At 29.2% G+C, this 22,590-nt stretch overlaps 1 protein-coding gene and 1 long non-coding RNA gene across 3 annotated transcripts in view; both read left to right on the top strand.

Annotated features, from left to right (window-relative positions):
* The first annotated feature begins 5,990 nt into the window (after positions 1 to 5,990).
* LOC119601187 overlaps positions 5,991 to 22,590 on the top strand; it is a 37,666-nt gene continuing 21,066 nt past the window's right edge. The window contains exons 1-2 of the long non-coding RNA XR_005231189.1: positions 5,991 to 6,450; positions 16,376 to 16,521. This is a non-coding gene — a long non-coding RNA (uncharacterized LOC119601187). The remainder of the gene's footprint in view (positions 6,451 to 16,375; positions 16,522 to 22,590) is intronic.
* LOC119601186 (mitochondrial 2-oxoglutarate/malate carrier protein) lies at positions 6,692 to 8,538 on the top strand. Of its 2 annotated transcripts, none has more exons than XM_037951957.1 (2): positions 6,692 to 6,972; positions 7,248 to 8,458. In XM_037951957.1, exon 2 carries the CDS (start codon positions 7,399 to 7,401, stop codon positions 8,368 to 8,370), a length of 972 nt encoding a protein of 323 aa, XP_037807885.1. In that variant the 5' UTR covers positions 6,692 to 6,972; positions 7,248 to 7,398; the 3' UTR covers positions 8,371 to 8,458. The 2 variants fall into 2 exon arrangements, with proteins under 2 accessions (XP_037807885.1, XP_037807884.1); XM_037951956.1 differs by having other exon boundaries at positions 6,764 to 7,040; positions 7,248 to 8,538.

The following is a 22,590-nucleotide window of genomic DNA, read 5'->3' as shown; positions in this document are numbered from 1 at the left end:
GGACAGACGGACGGACAGACGGACGGACATAGCTAAATCGACTCAGAAAATGATTCTGAGCCGATTGGTATACTTTAAGGTGGGTATAGGACCAATATTATTGTGCGTTACAAACATCAGCACAAACCCAATATACCCTCCCCACAAAAGTGGTGTAGGGTATAAAAATATGATTTCTATAAAAAATACGAAATTTATTTCAAATTTATGTATGTATTAGAGCCCTGCATGAGTGACTTAAATAATAAATTAAAACATTTGATTTTTTTCAAACACTGTGTTTGACTCACTCATTGTTTTATGAATGAAATGAATAGTATATTTGAAAATAAGGAATGTTAGTCAATACTCAATTCAAACGAAACAAGTAATGAGAGTGTTTGTGTGATTCAATTCAAGTAGTATACAGTGAGTGAATCGAGTGAAAGCAAAACAATTTTTAAGTTCGACAAATTAACAGATTTTTTGAATATTACTTCGAATTTTCGAACTTAATTTCGAATAGTCGAAGATAATATAGTAGCGTCGTCAACTGTACTTAACACTGCCAAATTTCAGCCAATTTGGTCCACGGAAACTGGTTTTATCAGCTTTAAATTTTTTTCGAACATGTGTTCGAATTTTCGAAATTTTTTTTTTAGTTTTTTGGACTCAAAGAATAATTTAAAAGCATAAAAAATTTTTCGAACATAACTTCGAATTTTCGAACTTAATTTCGAATATTCGAACATAATATTATCTTGTCATCAATTGTACTCAAGACTACCAAATTTCAGCGAATTCGGGCCACAGGAACTAGTTTTAACAGCATTCAAAATTTTCACCATTTATTCAAGAAAAAGTTTGAATCGATTCATTCGATTCAAACAATCTATTTTGTATTGTTTTAACATAAACAACTTGTTTACTCGCTCGATTTGAATGTAGTTGCACATTCACTTGATAGTACTCACAACGTTTGAGTATAACAAAACTTTGTAAATACTATTCTAAACAAACAATGAGTTGAGTGCAAAGCAATGAGTCACTCATTGTGTGTAGCAAATAGAGTTACTCATGCAATAGGTTACTCATGTACAGCTGTGGTCAGCTAATTGGAAACGCTCTCGTTATATTACTGCTTGACGTGATTTGTATAAAATTATGAAAATATTACGTTAGATTTTTTGTTCGAAACACATGTATTTTATAAATTGATGTTGTTATAATAAAATGGAATGCATTTTGTTGTGGAACATTTCTTATTTACTTTTCAATTTTAAATTTGGTGAAAATCGCCCAAAGCTAAATCAAAGAAATTGCGACAACTAATTGGAAACGGCCATATTTTATTAAAATTTTTTTTAAGTTAAATCTAATTTTGATAAAAAATATAATTGCATTTGGGTATATATTGTTTCTAATTTATAAGAAATTTTACATCATTATTTTTAGGCTAAGAATGAAAATAGGCCAAAGAAATTCTCTTTCCTTGGGTAGATCTATTTTTGAACACCATAAAGCTTGTAAATCTTAAAAGGATATAGGAGAAGAGCCCTATTGTTCAAAAAAATATATTTTTAATCGTTTATAGCATTTTAAGAAATATGACACTGATACTAACGCTCCACGTGAAAAATTTTCCGAAAAAATATCAGCCCATCCCAAACCGGATAATAAGACAAATCTCTAAAGCTGGCCCAAAGGAATCATCCACGGGCATCCAGCGGTAAATTTGAGAAAAATTAGATATAACGTTATCTAAGCCAACTATTTCGCGATTTTTGACGGAATCGGGGCATCTTGAGAAAGGGCGGAAGAAACCTTTTCCAACTAAAATTCAAAGAATTTGCAATATCTCTTGTATATGAAATATCGTGTTGAATTGACCTGATCTTATCAAAATTAGACGGTTAATCAGTGGAATTATTTACTTCGGAGCTTTGAAACAGAGATTAATCGTATTATACCTCAATATACAAGGTACAATAAATGGTAAAAGGTGTGGCAGATTTTCGAATGAGATATGGCAAATTCTTTAAACTTTAGCTGCTAAAGGTTTCCTTCGCGATTCTCTTCCAATATGCCCCGATTCCACCAAAGATCGTGAAATAGTTGGCTAAGATAACGTTATATCTAATTTTTCTCAAATTTACCGCTGGATGCCCGTGGATGATTCCTTTGGGCCAGCTTTAGAGATTCGTATTATCATCCTGTTTGGGGGTGGGCTGATGTTTTTCTGGAAAATTTTTGACGTAGAGCGTTAGTATCAGTGTCATATTTCTTAAAATGCTATAAACGATCAAAAATATATGTTTTTGAACAAAAGGGCTGTTCTCCTATATCTTTTTACGATTTACAAGCTTTATGAAGTTCAAAAATGGATCTACCCAGGGAAGGAATATTTCTTTGTTCTATTTTCATTATTAGTCCTAAAAATAATGATGTAAAATTTCTTATAAATTAAATTAATAATAATATTTACCAAAGTACAATTAAATTTTTTATCAAAATTAGATTTAATTTAAAAAAATTTTAATAAAAAATGGTCGTTTCCAATTAGTTGTCGCAATTTCTTTGATGTATCTTTGGGCGATTTTCATCAAATTCAAAATTGAAAAGGAATTAAGAAATGTTCCACAACAAAATGCATTTCATTTTATTATAACAACATCAATTTATAAAATACATGAGTTTCGAACTGAAAATCTAACATAATATTTTCATAATATTATACAAATCATGTCAAGCTGTAATATAAAGAGAACGTTTCCAATTAGCTGACCACAGCTGTATATCGAATTGTATTGCATAATATTGATAAATATCCATATTTCCTATCTCAAAATTCACAATGTTTTTATTAAAATGATGTCATTTAAAAAATGTAAATAGTCAGAAAAATTTTAAAAAACTGGGGGGGGGGGGTGTTGTAAGTCTTTATTTTTTTTTTTTTGAAAAATAATAATAAACAGCAGATTCCATTACAGTTACATTATTTTATTAAAGAATATTAATTATTCATAGACATAAAATAACCATCATCAACACCATGTCATCATCATTCCGAAATGCATCATTATGACTGCAAACTATCTGTCATGATTGTCTGAAATGACAAATGCTTTTTCTATTATTTGTTTATTTTATCCTTTTCCTTCCAAACTGTCCAATTTACAAACGCAGTTGTTATTGTAAATATTAACCCTCTATTCGAATAAGAACTTGACATTCTTTCGAATAAAGTCCTTGGAAATAACAAAGAGTTCTTTTTTTTTTTTTCTTTTATGTTTCTAACATTTTTGTTTCTCTGTTAAGTTTGATAAACTTCAGATTTTTTCAATCGCAAGGATTTTTTTATACGCTTTAGAACAATCAACTTAAAGAATTAATGTGAAAAAACTAAAATCGTTTAAAAAGAAGACTAAAAAAATTCCTGCACGTTTTTCAAACAAATGCATTTAAGTGCAAAAAACAAAATTGAATATCCTTAACAAATGATACTGTACACTGTAGAATGCAAATAAAATAAATATGTATCCCTCATTTACTATAAGACTGGCATAATCCATAATATGGGTTTTTTGAACTGGGTCTTTCAACTAGTTCGTCTATTTTCAAAAATGTCTATTATTTTCGGAGCGCGTGTGATTTTTTTTTGTAAACGTCAAAACTAAAAACCAAGTTTTCACGTATATATACATATTTGTTAAGTAATAATTTTGTTAATCCCCCCTATTCTGCATTTCGATTACGTTTCCGCATTCAGTTACGCTACGATCGAAAATTGGTATTCCCACAAAAAACGGAATCGGAAGAAAAAGGAGAAGCAATTCCATTTTATTTTAATGTTTTACGATTGTGTTTTTGTAAGTTGTTGTTTATGTGGCGGAGAGTCGTATCGAAACGCAGAATACCAAAGTTGCCAAACGAAGAAAATTTCGATTCGAATTGAAATGCAGAATAGGGGTGAATTTTTGATGAGAAATATTATATTAACAACTTCTTTATATACATATTAAGTTTTTTTCAAATCCGTGTTTTGAAAGTTATTTAAAAAGTAGAAAATATCATAAAACATACAATGGTGTTTTACACAAAACGGAGTTTTTTGATTTATGAAGGTATTGTAGTAAATGAGCGATATGTATTTACGTTACAGAATATAACTATACTATATACTATAAATTGATAAAATATTTTGGATATTATGACGATTCTTATATACCCGACAGTAGATATAATTTTTTTTTGGTGATTTAAAGCTTATGTGGCACAGCATAAAATAGCATAGTGACAATCCATGGAGTCTCGTCCATAAAATACTGAAACAAACCTTTGTATAGAAAGCCACATCGCCCAAAAAATGAAGTTCTGATTACAATGACAATGACGCTCGACGTTCTTTATCCATCCAGAGCTGAATGTTGATATTCTTTAGGCTATTCAATCGATTAACCGTGGTTCGATTAAGCGACACTACCCAGCAAAAAAAGAACTTCCAAAGAAGCGAAAAAGAAATATAATTTACTCCATGGAAATACAGAAAAAGACCTGAAGAAATGATGATTTAAACACAGGCTTGTCATAGAAGGGATGTCCTTTTTATTTGATTCCAAATTCATTACTTCTGAAGTCATTCTTAAGAAGTAATTTTTATGCTTTTGTTTTTGGAAGTTATTCGGAAGTGAAATTGTATTATTATGGAATACAACTAATTTGACTTAAATAATATTAACATTAATAAGGTTTAATATATACATTTAAAACAGAAGCATAAAAATAAAATTTATAATCTCACAGAAATGTAAGAACAAAAAAAAAAAAAAAAAAATATCTTCAGAAGTCATTAAACATCACTTCCACAGAAGTTAAAAAATTCACTAATTGCTACTTTTGAAGTGGTGATAAATGTCCAGATCTGTATAAATCACGATGAAATTCAGCATAAACAGCATTTATATAAACATAAATAGTTCCAAAAAATTTTATGAGGATCGGCCCACGTTTAACCCTATCCCACAAGTAAAATCAAAATCATATTTGCCTATGAAATGCACACGTATTTCTCTAAACATCGTATATGTCATTATAAAGGCCTTAGCTTCGGCTTTCTAAATCCGTTGAGAAACTTAAAATCGGTTCAGATTCAACTAAGTTACTGATTTATAAGTGCTTAAAGGTACAAATAACCGGTTTTTACCCGTATCTCAAGACTTTGGAGGTGTTTGTCAAAATTCAAAAATAGATTCTTGTTCTACCTTTCAGAAAAATAGTATCACTTCCCAGCTATTTCTATTTTCGATTATTTTGTCACACCGTGTTGTGTTACTCTTCATCAATTTATTTTTTCAATACTGCGATTAATTTGTTTCAATTAACCGTGTAATGAAAATTTACTTAAAACAAGTAAGAATTTATAGGCAATCGTGTCCGACCATGTCATACCCTACACCAGTGATTATGTAAAAAATTTGATAATATAAAAATTTTAATAAAAAAGTATTTCATTTCGTTTTTACCTTAATTCAGAAATATTTTTGTTGACAAAAAAGGGATTTTCTAAATGAGGGGTTAGATGAGAGCCATGGGTTAATATGGTCCTATCCTTATACATTTATTTATTATTTAGCGAAAATATAGAAGATTTAATTTTAGAGCAGAATGAACTTTTGAACTTTGTTCTTTTAAAAAATGTAATATTTTTTATACAAAAGTTTTAATTTGTTCCCAATAATCTAAAATTTTTATAAAAATATAGTTTTTTATAAAAATCTAAAAACATATTTATAGGAAGAAAATAATTTTTTATAAATTTTATTTGTTTATATCTCTCGTATTTAATATAATAATTGTTCAAAAAACTCAATTGCAATCAATATTCCTACTACTATTAACAAATACGTAACTAACATACTATTTTTTACAACCATGCTTTAAAACCAGTTGTCACAAAAACATTTGTCAAATTGAAAACATTTAAGAGAGTTTACAGGAATGTTTACAAAAAATAAACAAACGTCACTAGTTAAATGAGCGGCAAAATAACAAATTGCAAAAATTAAACAAGTGATAAGAACAAAATCAAAAATATTAAATGCGCAAGCATGACATACAGTAGTTATAAAAAATATTAAATAATACGACATTATAAACAAATAAAAATCAGAAAAATCGAAATAGTAATATTCATAAAAATGATAAGTTTTTTGGCGGCTGGACAAATGAATGGAATTTTTGTGAAATTAACTAGTAAAAGAGAGCTGTGTAAACACAGTTAATATTTTATTGCAAAGAGAAAGATATTACAGTGATTTTGTTGCTATAAATATGACGCGTTATCAAAAAATTATAACAAATTCAAATATTCATGTGCGTATTTATGAATCATAAAATAAATAAATTGTTTTAAAAGATATATGTAGGTACACAAACAACATGAAAACTAAAAAAGGCGTCTAAATACGACAAGTAAGTATGTAGTTTATTGTCAAGGTTACGATGAAATTAGAAATTTCCGCAATGTAAATTTTTGTGTCTCAATTTTTTTTGTAAACATTCTTTGCTATTCTCTTAAAATTTTTGTTGTTCTCTTGTCTCGTGACAACAACAGATTGTTTTCAGTGATCAGCTGTTAAATGTCAGTTCATTTTGCTGGAATTTAGTCACAATTTGTGATCAGTTGAGTTTCTCTTTCAGTTGTTATTGTTGTTTTCTTTAATTTTTCGGGGAGCAGCATTGGGGCATTCTAATTTTAGTGAAATCGTGACGTAGACAGACAGCGAAAAAGTAAAATGTTTAAATTGTATTTGTTGTCGATTTTGTTGTTATGCCGCCTGCCAGTTGTTTAAAAGTGAGAATTTGAATAAATTTATTCATTCCACTGTACTGAGACGATGAGAGCTTTTATAGAAATATACATTCAGTACGATACTCTTCGTCCATCGTGACAGTTTAGTTTTTGGCTTGCGCAAATATAACATACGTTGTTTGGTACGTGCCTTCGTTCGTTTTGGTTTTGTTTTTGGATTCCATACATTATATCGGGTAGTGGGGTGTGGGTAAGTGGTAACTGAACATATGACTTAATGTGACTGGGGCTACAACAACAACGTTGAATTTGTATTTAACTTAACCATACATTCAAGTTCAGCCGTGTAGTAGTCGTCAGTCAGTCAGTGCCTTGTGTTTTTTTGCCAATCGATTTGTTGCAAAATTTTGTTAATTTTACAATTTGTTTACATTTGCCTGTATATTTGTAATTGTAGAGTTTATAACAAGCTGTAGTGAAAATATTTTTTACTAATAAACAACGACAATAACAAAAAAGCAACTGCAGCAGACTGAATTTAGAGGAAATAAGGTGAAAAGAAAAAAATTACAGCACATTACAAGGGAAATTAACTAAGAGGCGCCAATATGTCTAATCAACAACAAGAAAAACAACCCCAACAACAACAGCAACCAAAGAAAAACATACCAAATGGTTTGAAATTTGTATTTGGCGGTGCGGCCGGTATGGGTGCTACCATGATTGTGCAACCATTTGATTTAATCAAGACACGTATGCAAATTTCTGGAGCTGGCAGTGGAAAGAAAGAATTCCGCAATTCATTCCATTGTATACAGACAGTGGTGAGCAAAGAAGGTCCACTAGGTCTTTATCAAGGTATTGGCGCTGCTCTATTACGTCAGGCCACTTATACAACAGGTCGTCTGGGTGTCTACTCTTATCTCAATGATGCCTACAGAGCACACTTTAACAAGGATCCCAATGTGTCGGCCAGTATGTTGATGGGTGTGATTGCCGGTGCCTGTGGTGCCTTCATTGGTACACCTGCCGAAGTAGCTCTAGTGCGTATGGCTTCCGATGGACGTCTTCCTTTGGCTGAAAGACGTAACTACAAGAACGTTTTTAACGCCTTGACCCGTATTACCACCGAAGAAGGTTTGGCCACTTTATGGCGTGGTAGTTTACCCACTGTGGGTCGTGCTATGGTTGTCAATATGACCCAGCTTGCCTCGTACTCACAATTCAAGACATACTTCCGTACCGGTCCTTTGCAAATGGAGGAAGGTATCAAATTGCACTTCTGCGCCAGTATGTTGTCTGGTTTGCTGACAACAATTACCTCTATGCCTTTGGATATTGCCAAGACACGTATTCAAAACCAGAAATATGTCGATGGCAAACCAGAATATCGTGGCACTTTCGATGTATTGGCTAGAGTAGCTCGCCAAGAGGGTGTATTTGCCCTGTGGAAGGGCTTTACTCCCTACTACTGCCGTCTGGGACCACACACAGTTTTGACATTTATTTTCTTGGAGCAATTGAACAAATCCTATCAAACTTTCGTACAAGGTAAAGATGCCAAAAGTTCTGGTCTGTGATGATAATTAAGAAATTAAACGATCAATCACCTCCCATTATAATGAAATAACTAACCAACCAACCAACCAACCAGTGCATACAATACAATAATAATATATAGTCGATGTGTTAATTGTTAAAGTGAAATTCCAATAATAAAAAATATTTAAAAAAGTTAACATTTAAAATCAATTGTGTTTTTTGTTCTTTGTATTATGTATGTATGTATGTATGTGTTGTATTTAATTTTGAGTTTATTTGACTATTTTATTTGCACCGAACCTACCTCTACTTGTTTTGTATTAAGATATTTGCAAAGAAATAAATTAATTTCATTAACTTAATTGAACAATTTATACAGAAATAGTGCAAAATCTCAATCAAATACTTGAGTACACTGTTTATAGCGACAATTTCAAATCTTTTAGGTTTTATACTAAAAGACGGTTTAGTTTTATAAAAAAAAATCTTTGTAAAATTTGGTTCTGATTAAATTATTTTAAATTAATTTCATTCGTTTGTTGAGAGGAATAGTTAGCCTAAACGAAAAATTGTTTACATTAATTTTACATTTTTCTTTGGTTTAGTAGATTATTATGACTTTATCTTTATGATTTACTGTAAACCTCTTAATCTGGAAAGTACAACACCATTTCAGAACTTTCAAATTGTATTCAAAAATTTCCGATTGTGTTACAGAAATTTTTAATAGAATTTTCATATGAAATTTCTAAAAAACTAATGGAAATTTCTGAATTACAAATGGAAATTTTTTAAATACAAATGAAAAATTCTGAAATACAAGAGAAATTTTATGATATATTATTAGATATACAAATAGAGTTCTGATATACTATTTTAAAGTTTTAAAATATACATAATTGGAAATGGTGTAGAATAAGGCTAACTGAAAAAAAATTATAATTTATTGTTAGCTGTATTATTAATTTAACTTTAATATTTCAAACTAAACTTTCGATAGGAATGAATTTCTGTGAAAGGCCTGTATATAATCAAACATTTAAATGCATTTGTTTGTTATCCATTACTTTATTTAGCATCTCTCGGTTAAATTATATTAGCTGTTAATAATTTAAATAAGCCTTCAAATGCCGCCAGACATTTTAAGTTAGTATTTGAGTTGAAATTATTTTTAATTGATTTAATTTTGTAAATAAAAATTACATTCAAACTTGAGACAATAAACACAGTATAAGATGACTACACACTGTTTGTTAATTTATAAATTAAAAATTTTCTCACACCATTTCCAATTTAAGTTTTCAAATTAAAAGAAAATTTTACAATTAGGGAATATCTAAAACCCTTTTTATATGCAATTTATGGCATTCTTTAAGTCGAACGTTAAGAAATTTTATCATCCAATAGAATAAAAACTATATTATTTTGACATTTAATTAAACTATAGCAGATCTTAAAAAAATCTTTTAAATGAATACCCTCAATATAAAACAGTATAAATGAAAATTAATTTTGAATACTAAATCGTTTTATGAGTTCAAAAAAATATGTAAATTATATTAAAGTTCAAAGACTTTTGGTTAATTTTCTTTTGAATGTTTTAACAAAAACAAAAAATGCATATTCATAAGACTCTTCACACGACTCTCAATAGATAACTGGTTCTACAAGATTAGAAGCTACTTTCACATCACAAACAAACTCAAAGACTAATGTTGAAAAGTATATTTTGAATTAAGGTTTTTTAATTTTAATATTATGGATATGTGACAAAAATATAAACTATTGCAAAAGTTACAAAAGTTGTTTTCCGCGAAAATGTTTAGTTGTGTAAAAATAATGGAAACAGTGTAGCTACTATAGACATGCGAAAACCTTCATTCATTGTAACCGAGTCAGTCAATTATTATTTTGTTCTAGTTGTTGCTGTTTGTACTTACTGTACAAATGCAGTAGTAGTGTTAATATTTACAATAAATAATTGAACTGAAACTCGTACGTATGTATGTAGTTTATTTACTGTTCTAGCACTAACTATTTGGATTTAGAGATTAAGCTGTTTTGTTTTTCTTTCATACTGTTGCTTTTTATTTTTATTTGATCATTTTTGTATTTATTTTCCATCGTGATTATATTTCTACTATTATTTTTTCTTGAGTATTTTTGTTTGTTTTCATACTTGATTATTTGCACTATCAATTTTCATTTAAATGAATCTAATTTGTTGCCATTATTTTTTCTTCTCATTGCTGTTGCTGATGTTGATTACAAGTATCCATAAGTTTGTTCTAGAAAGTCAGAAACACCAGACCATCCAATAACTCAGCCCAGTCAATCATTTACTGTAATACTAAATAAACAAACATTTATTTCTTATTGATTTGTTAAAGTTCATTTTCGTTTATTGGACTTTGATTGGAGTTTTATATGTTGTTAATGAATGCATTACATTTATATAGAACCTTCTTTTTTATTTTATTTAATTCATTCCTAATTGATACAATTTACAAATTTATATTTATGAGCAATTTACCAACAATTTAACTTCGTTTAATTTTTAGTTCAAATATTTTTGTAGAATAAATAAAATCTGGTTTTAGAACTTCGTTTCACCTTTATTTCGCATTAATTTTTTAACGCTTGAACAAATACTGCCAATAAATCCTTTCAAAAAAATTTGTTACACGTCTGAGTAATCGTTATTTAGTGTACATTTAATAAGATTTTATATTATTTAGTATTTCTCAATATTTAGACTAAAATATTTGCATTCCATTTTCAAATATCAAACTTCTTTGGCGATAATAGTAATGGAAAGTGATTGAATCAAATATTTACCTTAGTGTTTTCTTACTAAATTAATCATTTGAACTTTAGACCCTAATAAAAACAAAAACTACAACAAATATATCGAGGGACTATATTCAATAGTCGCTATCTGTCATTTTCATGAAAATGAGATTTTGATGGCAAAATATTCAGCAAACTATCCCGCATCAGTGATATAAATTTCAAAGAAAAAAAAATATTTTTTGGCAATTTTATAGCTTTTTTTAAATTTCTCTATCTTAAAAAAAGAAAAATTCTGAATGCAAAACTCTCTATCTTATCCAAAAATTGCTTCAAACTCTATCCCTTTGGATGATTTTCTGTTGCAAAACAAGTCTTCTTAATAATTTGGACATGCTGAACACAAATCCGTCAAAATATTTAAAATCGGTCTAATAGTTTTTGAGATATCGCTCATTATGATACTAATTAAATCAATTTTATTGTCGTGTTTAACCATATAACTCTGAAAACTTGTATTATTTTAGATAGGGACTATTGAATATAGTCCCTCGATATATAAAATAATTCCTAATTGATAAGACGCTTAATCCAAAAATTTAAAAATATAAACAAAGATTAAATATATCATTATCATTTACGTATTTATTATACCGCTCACCTTCGTGAAAAAGGTATATATATATGTAAGTTTGTCATTCCGTTTGTAATTTCTATAATATAAGTTTCCGTATATACATACATATGTATGTATAAATTCTAAAATTTAGAATTTAGAATCTAAATCCTTACAGATAGTGGAATCGATTAACCGCTGCCTGTCCGAAGGTATGTTGAAGTTAATTTTTTTAAGGTCTCAATAGTCTATCAGCCATGTTTTCGTTTAAAATCAGTCCATAAATAACGGATAAATTCCGAAACAACGCATGGAAATATTAATCAAGAATTATGATAGTTTTTAATTCGATTTCTCACAGTTCTCTTTATTCATCCAGGGGCTAGGTCCGGTAAAAATTATTAAAATCAGTTCATAATTTCATATAGCCCCTATACAAATGTACATATTCTCGCAAAATCTCTTAATTGTAAGCCCTTCTGTAATATCGGTATTACTGCAGAATTTTGCACATATACATTAATCTAACATTAATAGATATCGTATTACCTACTTAAACTTGCATCGCTTCATAATTGATCATAACTCCCATATAAGGTCCACTTCCGAAATTCTACAAAATGAGCATTAACTATTCAGATTATTTTTCCCGGATCGGCCCATAATTGGTAATAGCTCCCGTACAAGGTTCACTTCAAAAGAACAATCAATTAATATTTTTTATATATAAAAATCATTCCGGATCGGATTTGTCCATATCTTCCATTTAAGGCCCACCTCTGAAAACTAGTTAAACGCACATAATTCATTAACAAATAACCAGGAAAAATGTAACAGTTATTTGTTTCGTATGTAATAGGGTGATCGATTATTCGACATTTTCCTAAAGCCGGTTTTCGAATAGTTGTCATTTGAAAAAACCGGATAATATTTTTCAAATTCAGAAAAAACGGGTTTTAAATACAGAAAAAAACGGTTTTATTAATTCAAAACAAATAAAAGTATTCGAAACCAGTTTTTTTCGAAATAAAAAAACCGGGTTATTTGATAAATAAATAATTCGAAAAACCCGACAGTAGTAAAATGAAAAAAAAAACGGTTTTAAAACCGGTTGAAAACCCTAGTCGATCGCCCTAATATGTAAACAAATCGTTGAGAGAAATTGGATTCCAATCTGCCTATAACTGGTCATAGCTTCCGCAAATCAGTTAATAACCATAATTGGTCGTAGCTCCCATATAAGATCCACTTCCAAAATTCTATAAAGTGCAACTTACAGAATTCAATTCTGTGTAATTGTCGTCATCAAAACCATTTTAAGCTTTCAAAATTAATAAAATGTAAAAAAAATAACTTATAGGTGAAGGGTATTTAAGATTCGGCATAGTTGAATATAATACTCTAAATTGTTTTTTAATCTTTTTTATTTAAAACAGAAATGAGTTCAATAATTGCAATAGAGACAAGTGATGTCTCTATTGCAATTGGAATAACAAACTATATATAACCTTTTCACGAAGGTGAATAGTAGAAAAAGAAACCTGTAGGTGGAAAAAAAGTTTATTTTTTATAGACACAATTTTAGTTTTTTTTTTATTTTAAAATCAAAACATATTGTATAAATTATTTTCGTCAAGTCTGCTGGTGGTCCCTGATAATGCAAACATGCCGTTCGACTCACCGATAAACCATATAATGGCGTGAGCTTTTTCCTTTGACCTCAACTAATAAAATGTTTGATAAGGCAAGTGATCTTTAATTGTAATTATGAAAAAAATTCAAATATTTCAAATACATTATAATTTTCTTATCAAATATTGTTTGTGTTATGCCACCAAATTTTCCATTTTAAATATGTATGTTTCAATGGGGGAGTGATTCTTTTTATTTACATATCGGCAAAAACTTTTTCGCATATACATTCACTGTTTTCTCTTCTCTTTTATTATACTCTTATAAATATTGTATAATTGTTGTTAAAATGAACTTATAAATTAAATTATTTGCACACACTTGATAAGCAAGTGGCAAAATATAATCAACATTAAAATCAATACGAATATTAAAGATTATTTACACTGACATGCTAAATTAAATAGCAGTGGTTCCCAAACATTACGAAAAAGGAACAAAAACCATTAATATGTGACAACAAATGAATGAAAGCAGTTTCCTTCTGAGAGGAACTTTCGTTTTTCTTTTCTGAAATATGGAAAAAATTTGAAGTGATAGGCCTGTTTTTTCCGAAATAACTTTACTTCACTTTTTATTACCCTTCGTTTGTCTGGCTGATGTGAATTGAGGGTACTTTGAAATAACAATTTGGGAACTCATGTTCTCATAACATTTTAATTTCAATTCATTTTTGATCTATTATTCTTGTGTACACACTTTAATTTAAAATACACACAAGTATTTAAATAATTAATAGTGTAAAAATGCACAAGAAATATTAACAATGAACTTTTATAAATTTATACTGTTGACTTCATTTAACACAATATGTGTCAAAATAAATATGTATCAATATGTAGGTATGATTATCAGGGTTTATTTTTCGTGTTAATAAATTAATATGTTATATTTTAAAAAAATTTTAATAGCATGGCACCTCTATTATGAAACTAAAAGAAGGTTGAGTGCATAAATTGGGATTAATTAGTATTACATAGAGAGGATTGAAACAAACCATTGTCAAAGTGAGCTTACCACGTTTGTTAACATTTATACAACGGATGTGTATAAAATTTAAATAACACCCAGTTATCATTTTGACAACAACCGTTGTAATTTTGGTAACGCATCGTTGTCATTGCAACAACACATTGTTGTTATTTCGATTACGTTTTGTGTCATTTCGGCAATGCATCGTTGTGATTTCGACAACGATTCGTTGTTTTTTCGACAACATAGCGTTGTCACTTTATAACACATTATTATTTTTTTGTTGATTTGATAACGCCGTGCATTTTTTATTGATATGACAACAATCCGTACATACTTTGACAACGGATGTTATTGAAAAATTATAAACATTTGGGTGTCAATTTGGTACCAAGCGGTTATAATGTTAAAACGTCTTTTTTCCCTCTGTGTATAAGTTGGTGTTATTTGAGTTTATACAAAACTAACACGTATTAGAACTAAATGTCCTCATTTAGTTTCAATACTGCTCACTAATAATATGGTGGCACGTCCTTCTAACAGGAGAATACAATTGACACCATTTTCCCGTTTAAAAGTTCAATTTCATATACGAATGATAATAAAAACAATTTAAATAAATATTAAATCAAATTCTAATAACGTTATTATTACGAACATGAATTGAAATAAATTTCCTTTTATTTTTATTCAATAATTTTTTATTTTACCATAAATTTACCAACATTTACGATCGAAAAAGGTGTTTTGATTTAGTACAAACGGAAGCGGATATAATGTTTATTTTAGTGAATGAAACGGAACAATAAACAGAAAGAAAAACATCAAAATTTCAATTTGCCATAAATTTAAAATGTGTCTTAATACTTTTTTGACTATACCCTACAGTGTAGGGGTATAGTCACCAATTCGAACAGAGTTGCCACTATTTTAAATTCTTATGGCAAATTCAAAAGACAATATTGTGCTAATATTAAAATAGTGATAACTACTATAATAATGTCCATTTTCTAAAGAAAAAACTTATATAGAGACAGGTTTCTATATAACATACTATTATACAGAGATTTTTCAATATAATAAACGCTTATAAGGTCAATTTCTGAAGAAAACGTTAAATTGAGCCGACAATTTAGCCGCCGCCGATATTTTCTAATATAAGCCGCCGACCTAAAATGGTTGCGCCGCCGCCGCCGATCAATTTGCATCGGCTTGTATCTCTGCCCTACACTTTGGTAAATTTGTGTTAATTTTTAACGTGATTTTTAAAAATATATTTTTCCTTAACTTCGATAAAATAAAACTTTTTAAAAGTAGATTTTGTTTTATAAAGCAAATCTGTCATTAATGTTGAATTGCTTAATTCTTATTACAATAAGCTTTTATAATTTATAGATTGCATATACATATGTATAAAAATGTATGTACGAGAAATTTAGCGTGCAACATGATCGAGGTATTTTCGAATTTTATTCTCTGTAAATATGGTGTGGTATGCAATATAGGAGAAGTCATAAATGCTACAATTGCAACATGTGTGAGTGCATTTGTGTCTATATTACTTACATCCATTTACACTTTAAACCATTTTCACAACAATTTTTCATTTTTATGAATTTCAAATTTACACTGACTCTGTCGATTTGTTTTGTATGAATGTGAATATAAATGAACACTTTTAACTCTTTATACTGTAAATGTAACCAAAAGTATGTTCATGTGTAGTTATCAGAAATGGAAAAAGAACTAAAACTAAAGTAGTAGTCTATTTGGAAAAACTGAGTTATTCTTAATTTGCATATACTTTGTCTTCATCCAATAATATTTGGGATAAATGTATCATAATATTAAATTTTCCAACTCTGGTATATGTACATATTTTCAAATATGCATAAGTTTTATTCAATATATACTGACTACATTTACTAGTGGTTGTTGGTTTACACTCTTTTTTACATTTTGTATATTTTCAGCGTTTGTTTTGTGATGTTAATCCTTTTGGAAAATGTTCATATTAAATTATTCAATACATTTTAAATAGTGTATTAATACCCTTTTGCAGCAATATTATTATTTTACACAAACAAAACAACAATTGAAATACAAAATATATCAACAGGTATGTATGTTTGTTGTATAATGTATTCAGTTAAATAATACTAATGTTTGTAGATATATGTATGTATATGTATCTGTACAGTAGACTGGTACAATATCAAATAAAATATCATTCTTTATTCTTAAATAAATTTACTTTCCAACAGTGATAGTTTATTGACACAAGTAAGAATATAATATTCGATTAAGACCTATCATATATTCCCGCCATCAAAGCATATATTTAGGAAGTTTATCTTATGCATGGATTAATGTCTTTAATGATCGATACTTTTGTTATGTTTTACTAAAATCTAATCATTTATTATAATTATTCTGAATTTTGCTATCAAGTGTTGATATTATTAGGAACATTAGTCTGATTTTCGCAATGGGACTCATTCAATGGTTGGCAAATAAGTTTTGATGAGTATTATTCATATCCTATGATTTTTGAATGATTTATTGATAATAAACAGATTTTCTGTATGAGTGGACTATCAACCGATCCTCATGAAATTTGGTAGAGAGATTTTGGTTCCTATACAACTTCTATGTATCGATTTTCATGCTTATACTGTTTTTTTTTGTAAGATATTTCTCTATGTCCGCTATACACTCTTGTACAATACAATTTACGGGTGCACACAACTAACTTGCAACCGTAATCTATATGTAATTAACATATTTATGTGGGTATGGGGAAATCTTGGACAGATATTGTATATTTTCACTGCCAAATAAATAGCATCAACGTTCTAAATACTACCCTAGCTCCTTCAGTTCAGACCCTATCGTGATTTAAGACAGAAGGACGGACATATTTAGATCATCTTAGAACCTTACAAGAACCCAGAATGTATATGGGCTGTTTCATGTGAACTGACCCAACTCAAAAAATCGATTTTGATGAAATTTGCACTAAGGTTAGTAGCTCAGACACAAATTTTCAGCTCTATCGGTCAAGAACTGCCGGAATTAGAGGGGCTCAAATTTGGACATTTTGGTCCAAAGGAGTTCAGATAGCTATTTCTTCATTCTAGGATCAATAGGTGAAAAGTTTCACTCATTTGAATAAATCCCTCTATGACCAAAATGTCCAACTTTAACCCCCTCTGACTCCGGCAATTCTTAACCGACAGAGTTGAAAATTTGTGTATGGCCTACTATCCCACAATACTAACCTTGGAGCAAATTCTAAATCGGAAGACATCGATTTTTAAAGTTGGGTCACTTGACACGCATTTCACTATATACCTCTGTGAGACTGTGATCTAATACCCTGTACTGTTCCGGCCGCAAAGTGCTACGGACGAGTTTTAAAATAATTAGCAACAATTTATGTAAGTGTTCGATCGACCACTATCTACTACTTGTTATACTGTAAGTGTTCGATCGACCACTATCTACTACTTGTTATACTGTAAAAAAAATCTTCCGCCAATGATATCATAGAAAGTACACAGTTAGTAGAACAAAATCCCAAAAGGGTTTTGGAAAGTGGTGTTGTTAATTTTAAATTTTCCCATATACATACATACTTTTGTACTTTTATTTGCAGTCTTATTATGTTTTCGGCATATATAAACTAACATTACGTGTCAAATAAAAACTTTCAAAAGTCATTAGTTTTTTCGTGATTTATTTAAAAATTCTTTTGGCTGAGCCACCTTAATAACAAGCAAACGGATTTTAATACGGTAGAAGATTTTAAACAATTTATAATGAAGTTTTTAAAACAATAAACACAAAATTAAGGTAATGAGAAAATTTTCATATTATCTAGAGATTTTTGTCGATTATAGCAATTGATATAAACTAATATAAACAGATTTTATGTTATAATTATATGTAAATTATATATTTTAAAAATTTGTATAACAAAACTATATTAGTTTCAAGTATTTGAAAATTAAAAAATAATCAATTCCCCTAAAAGATAAGCAAATCATAATTAATTTACTTAACAAGATTTTGTATCCAAAAGATAAGTAAAACCAAATTTTCATTATTTTGCAAATATTTTTCAAAGTTACAGGAAGTATAACAAACCAAAACATGGTGAAACTTTCACTTGTTTTTTTAATTGTTGTTTTTATGATATCAACAAATAAACAAATTTCACAGCTTGTTATTATGGACGAAAATTCTGTGGCCAGCTGTAAATTTTTACAACAAATAAAACAGCAACAAACCACAATTAGATTCTTTATTTCCCACCATTCATTGGTGGCGTATGAGTAACATTAATTTCGATTTAGTTTAATTTGAAAATAAACTTTTTTTATATTCCTGTAAAATTACAAAATAAACAAAAGTAAATGAAACGAAATGAAATAATGCGACATTTATACAAATTTAATGCAAATTATTATTTTATTAAAGCCCATTAAAATAAATTATTGGCCAAGTTTCTTAATCATTACGTTTTGTTGCTATTTTTTTGTATTATTTTTATTATAATACTCTTCATTCTTTTTTTCTTGTGCTAAGTTCTAATTTGGGGTAGTATCATGTACAAATGACTAATTTTAATACACTTCCATAAACAGTTGCCCTAATGAAACTGTTTCATTTCGTAAGCAAAGTTACCCTAAATACATAAAAAAAAGAAAACAACCAACGAACGAGCTGAGCTGTATTTGGTAGCAGGCAACTTAAGTAACGAGAAAATGTATCTGCTCTAAATATTTATTTACCACTAGTTCTACTACCAGTCTGTGCTAATCTGATCTGATAAGGAGATTGCTGTGCAGATTCTGCTGTTGCTGCTTTTCTTGTTTTATTTGACAAGTCGCAACTGATTCGTATTAAATTGCGTTAAACAAATATTTAACCATCATTAATCTGTTTTTATGCGAATGTGTATAAAGAAAATTAAAGTTTTTCCATTTTTTTTTTTTGCCCCAGCTCCTAACTAACTGAGTAATCAAATCAAATTGTTAAACTAACAAAAGTAAAAAGGGGGCAAAAGGAATAAAAGAACAAACTAAATAAAATAATAATTGCTCATATAAGAAATAAAAATATTGATACATACATACAAATGTACATACATATTTTTATTTGCCAATAATTGATTACGCTGATTTTCGTTCACGATCAAATGATTCCAAAGTCTATTTATTTATTATACATTTGTGTCTTTATTTCTTTTGGAATTTTTCTATTTTCCATTTTCGATAAACAGCAATCATAAAGATTTTGTTCTTAAACAATTTTCTATTACTTTTAGTATCTAGAAGAAGAAATAATTGTTTAGGTATTTATAAATTTTATTTATGGCAAATATTATAAATACGTGTATATATAAGCGATGTTCTTCGTTATGTGGATAAATTTAAATTTGTTATAAGCAAATTATCTACAATTATGATAGTAGATGTTTTTCTGTTGAAAGCACGATTCCGAACGGAAAGAGCTAGATTAAAAGTAATAATTGTGTTAAAACTACGAGTATAGCGTTGAAATTCGACATAAACAAGTTTCATACGACCATACCTCCCATAGTTCTCTTACGAAAACGATCGCTCATAACTAGGTTTAAGATAATAGTACAATAATAAATTTCGGCCTAAACATGTTTTATAATAACATAGATCTCTTTGGAAAATTTTATAACATTTGGTCTATATTGGATTCAGTGATCACAAAATGACCTAAACGCTCATACGCCCTAACGGTTCATAATTGATCATAATTACTCTTTAATTTTCGTATGATGATACAAGATGTCGAGGTGTTTTACGTGAACACTTGTCTTGAAGGCCTAATTTCACGGAGCTTGTTTTGACCACCTTATGTGTATCTTACACGCCGGTGGCAATTTTTGTACATGGTTCTGCCGGTCCATGTATAAGCACTTTGCTCAAGTACTCGAGCTATCTAATCTCTGACCATTGCTGCCCCTTTGCTTAACTCAGAGATGCAAAATATCAGATGGGATGGCCTCTGTTGAGTCGGCAGCAGCACCTAGAGACGTAATCGGTAGACTGAAACACGAATCCATCAAATGAGCGGAGTGCTTGTGAGAATACACTGTGGTAAAACTGGTATGAACAGAGTAAACGGAGTGAAACATACCCGGACAGGGAAGGAAAATTCAATGGTATCATTTGTACAAGATAACTTACATCCATCACTATTTAACACACTTCTCATTCATCCGACACACTCATTGGGAAAAACAAACTCACTCTTGGTATACGGGTGGGTAAGGTCAGCATACGCTTACATCTATACCGTATCTTATACACTTGACACCAACTCAACTCTCTTCCCGCGAATTTGGGTTCAAAACACAGCTACCACGTGCACCCCCAAAGGCAACATATTTACATCTACTATGAATGTATTTAAATCGGATTTGTTTTTGAAATCAATTTCTTTAAAAGTCATTTTAGAAATAAATGTAAGTAAAATGCGTTTTTTTTCGAAATTTTTGAGATATGTCAATCTTGAAGTAAATGAGCGATATAGATTTAGTTTTTGTTTCCATTTCTTTTTATCTGCAGCCCAACGTCTAATGATACTAATACTTTTCCTTTAAAGATGCCATGTAATGTTACCATATTGTAGAATTTTAAAAGTATTGAAAATGGATTATTGTGATAAATATTAATATCATAATAATAATATGTTGAAAGTGTATTTCTCACACTTTTTTCTAAATTAAATAAATCTAAGTGTGTAAACCAAATGCTTTAAGGTTGCTTTCAATTACCAAATTTTTACAACTTTATAAACCAATATAAAAAGGCTTCCTCTCAATCAGCTTCTCCAAAAATTTTTAATCAAATTTAACAACATAAAATCAGCAAAAACTTGTAAAGCTTAAAATTATTGGCTAAGAAAAACTAAAATTATTAGTAAAAGATTATTACATTTAACTCACCTGTGTGCAGACAACAATTTGTAATAAAGATAAATATCTTCAAGCTAAATACATATACACAGACACTCAAATACACACACACACACACAAGAAAATATTACATTAAATTAATATCTAAAAGGATTAGTTTAAGGATTGCCCTATGACCTCTAAATGAGCCATATGACAGCAATTTCAGTTTCAATAATGAATCTTAGTTTCTTGGCAAATATGCAAGTACATACATACATACTACTATGTAGTAAATGCTGCTGCTACTGTTGTTGCTGTATGTAAACTTAACTATACCTGGCATATTGATGAAAATGTTTCGGAATTTTCAGACACTCATGAACTTAAATTGAATTTACTCAAGTATCATCAAGAGTTTATGGCAAACTTGCTTGACTTTGCTTAACTTAAACTAGAAAATATATGCACACATACATACATATTTAGGCTGTATCTTATATACATATGTAGTTACATTCTTGGTGGTAGATGTTGGAGTATTTCGAGTACATATTGAAAATATGGCAAAATAAATTGATTACATTCGTATGCATGCACAGATAATTTGGCATGTGTATTCAATAAGTCATTTTGCAACGAAGTCAAGAACGTCAGAGAAACCCGCATGTGTGATTAATTGAATATAATAGAAATTCTTGCACTTTATGAAATCAAATTGTCGGCCAGCATACGTATTACAAACATTTCCTTCACTAATTGTAATCTTCTTCGAATGCTAAAGGATAAATTACAATACCAATAATAATTCTCCTAAATACCATGGGGCAAATATGGTTCTAACTACTTGGGAAAATAAGAACAATGGTCAATAAAAGTTGTAATACAATACTTGTAGTATTTATTTGTGAATATGTGTTTGGGTGTAATTAATTTGAAACAATACACAACTAACATGAGTATGAATGATGATTGAAAATAGTTTCTATTATTAAAACTTATGTATTCAGCTTGCTCCTAGTATTTGGCTTCAAAATAAACCAAAAAGTTACATGAATAGAATATTGCTTCATTAGAAATAAGAAATATTCCATTTAATGCTTCATTAGTTAATCGATCTCGATTTTTGAAATTACAATTCGGTTATACTTCCTGAAATTTCCGAGAATTCGAGAAGTTTAAATATAGAATTATTTAAACTTTAGAGTATCCCAGCAGTTCAGTTGGACAGTCCCGAACTACCTATTT

This window comes from Lucilia sericata, unplaced genomic scaffold (assembly GCF_015586225.1).
Source record: "Lucilia sericata isolate MDLA Ls3-8-SP2 unplaced genomic scaffold, ASM1558622v1 Contig000147F_arrow, whole genome shotgun sequence".
Classification (NCBI taxonomy): domain Eukaryota; kingdom Metazoa; phylum Arthropoda; class Insecta; order Diptera; family Calliphoridae; genus Lucilia; species Lucilia sericata.
Note: the sequence above shows the minus strand (reverse complement) of the source record. Positions and strands in the feature narration are given on the sequence as shown.

What these genes read in the sequence shown, in the direction of transcription:
- LOC119601186 (XM_037951956.1), top strand. Translation starts at nt 7,399, where the DNA reads ATGTCTAATCAACAACAAGAAAAACAACCCCAACAACAACAGCAACCA.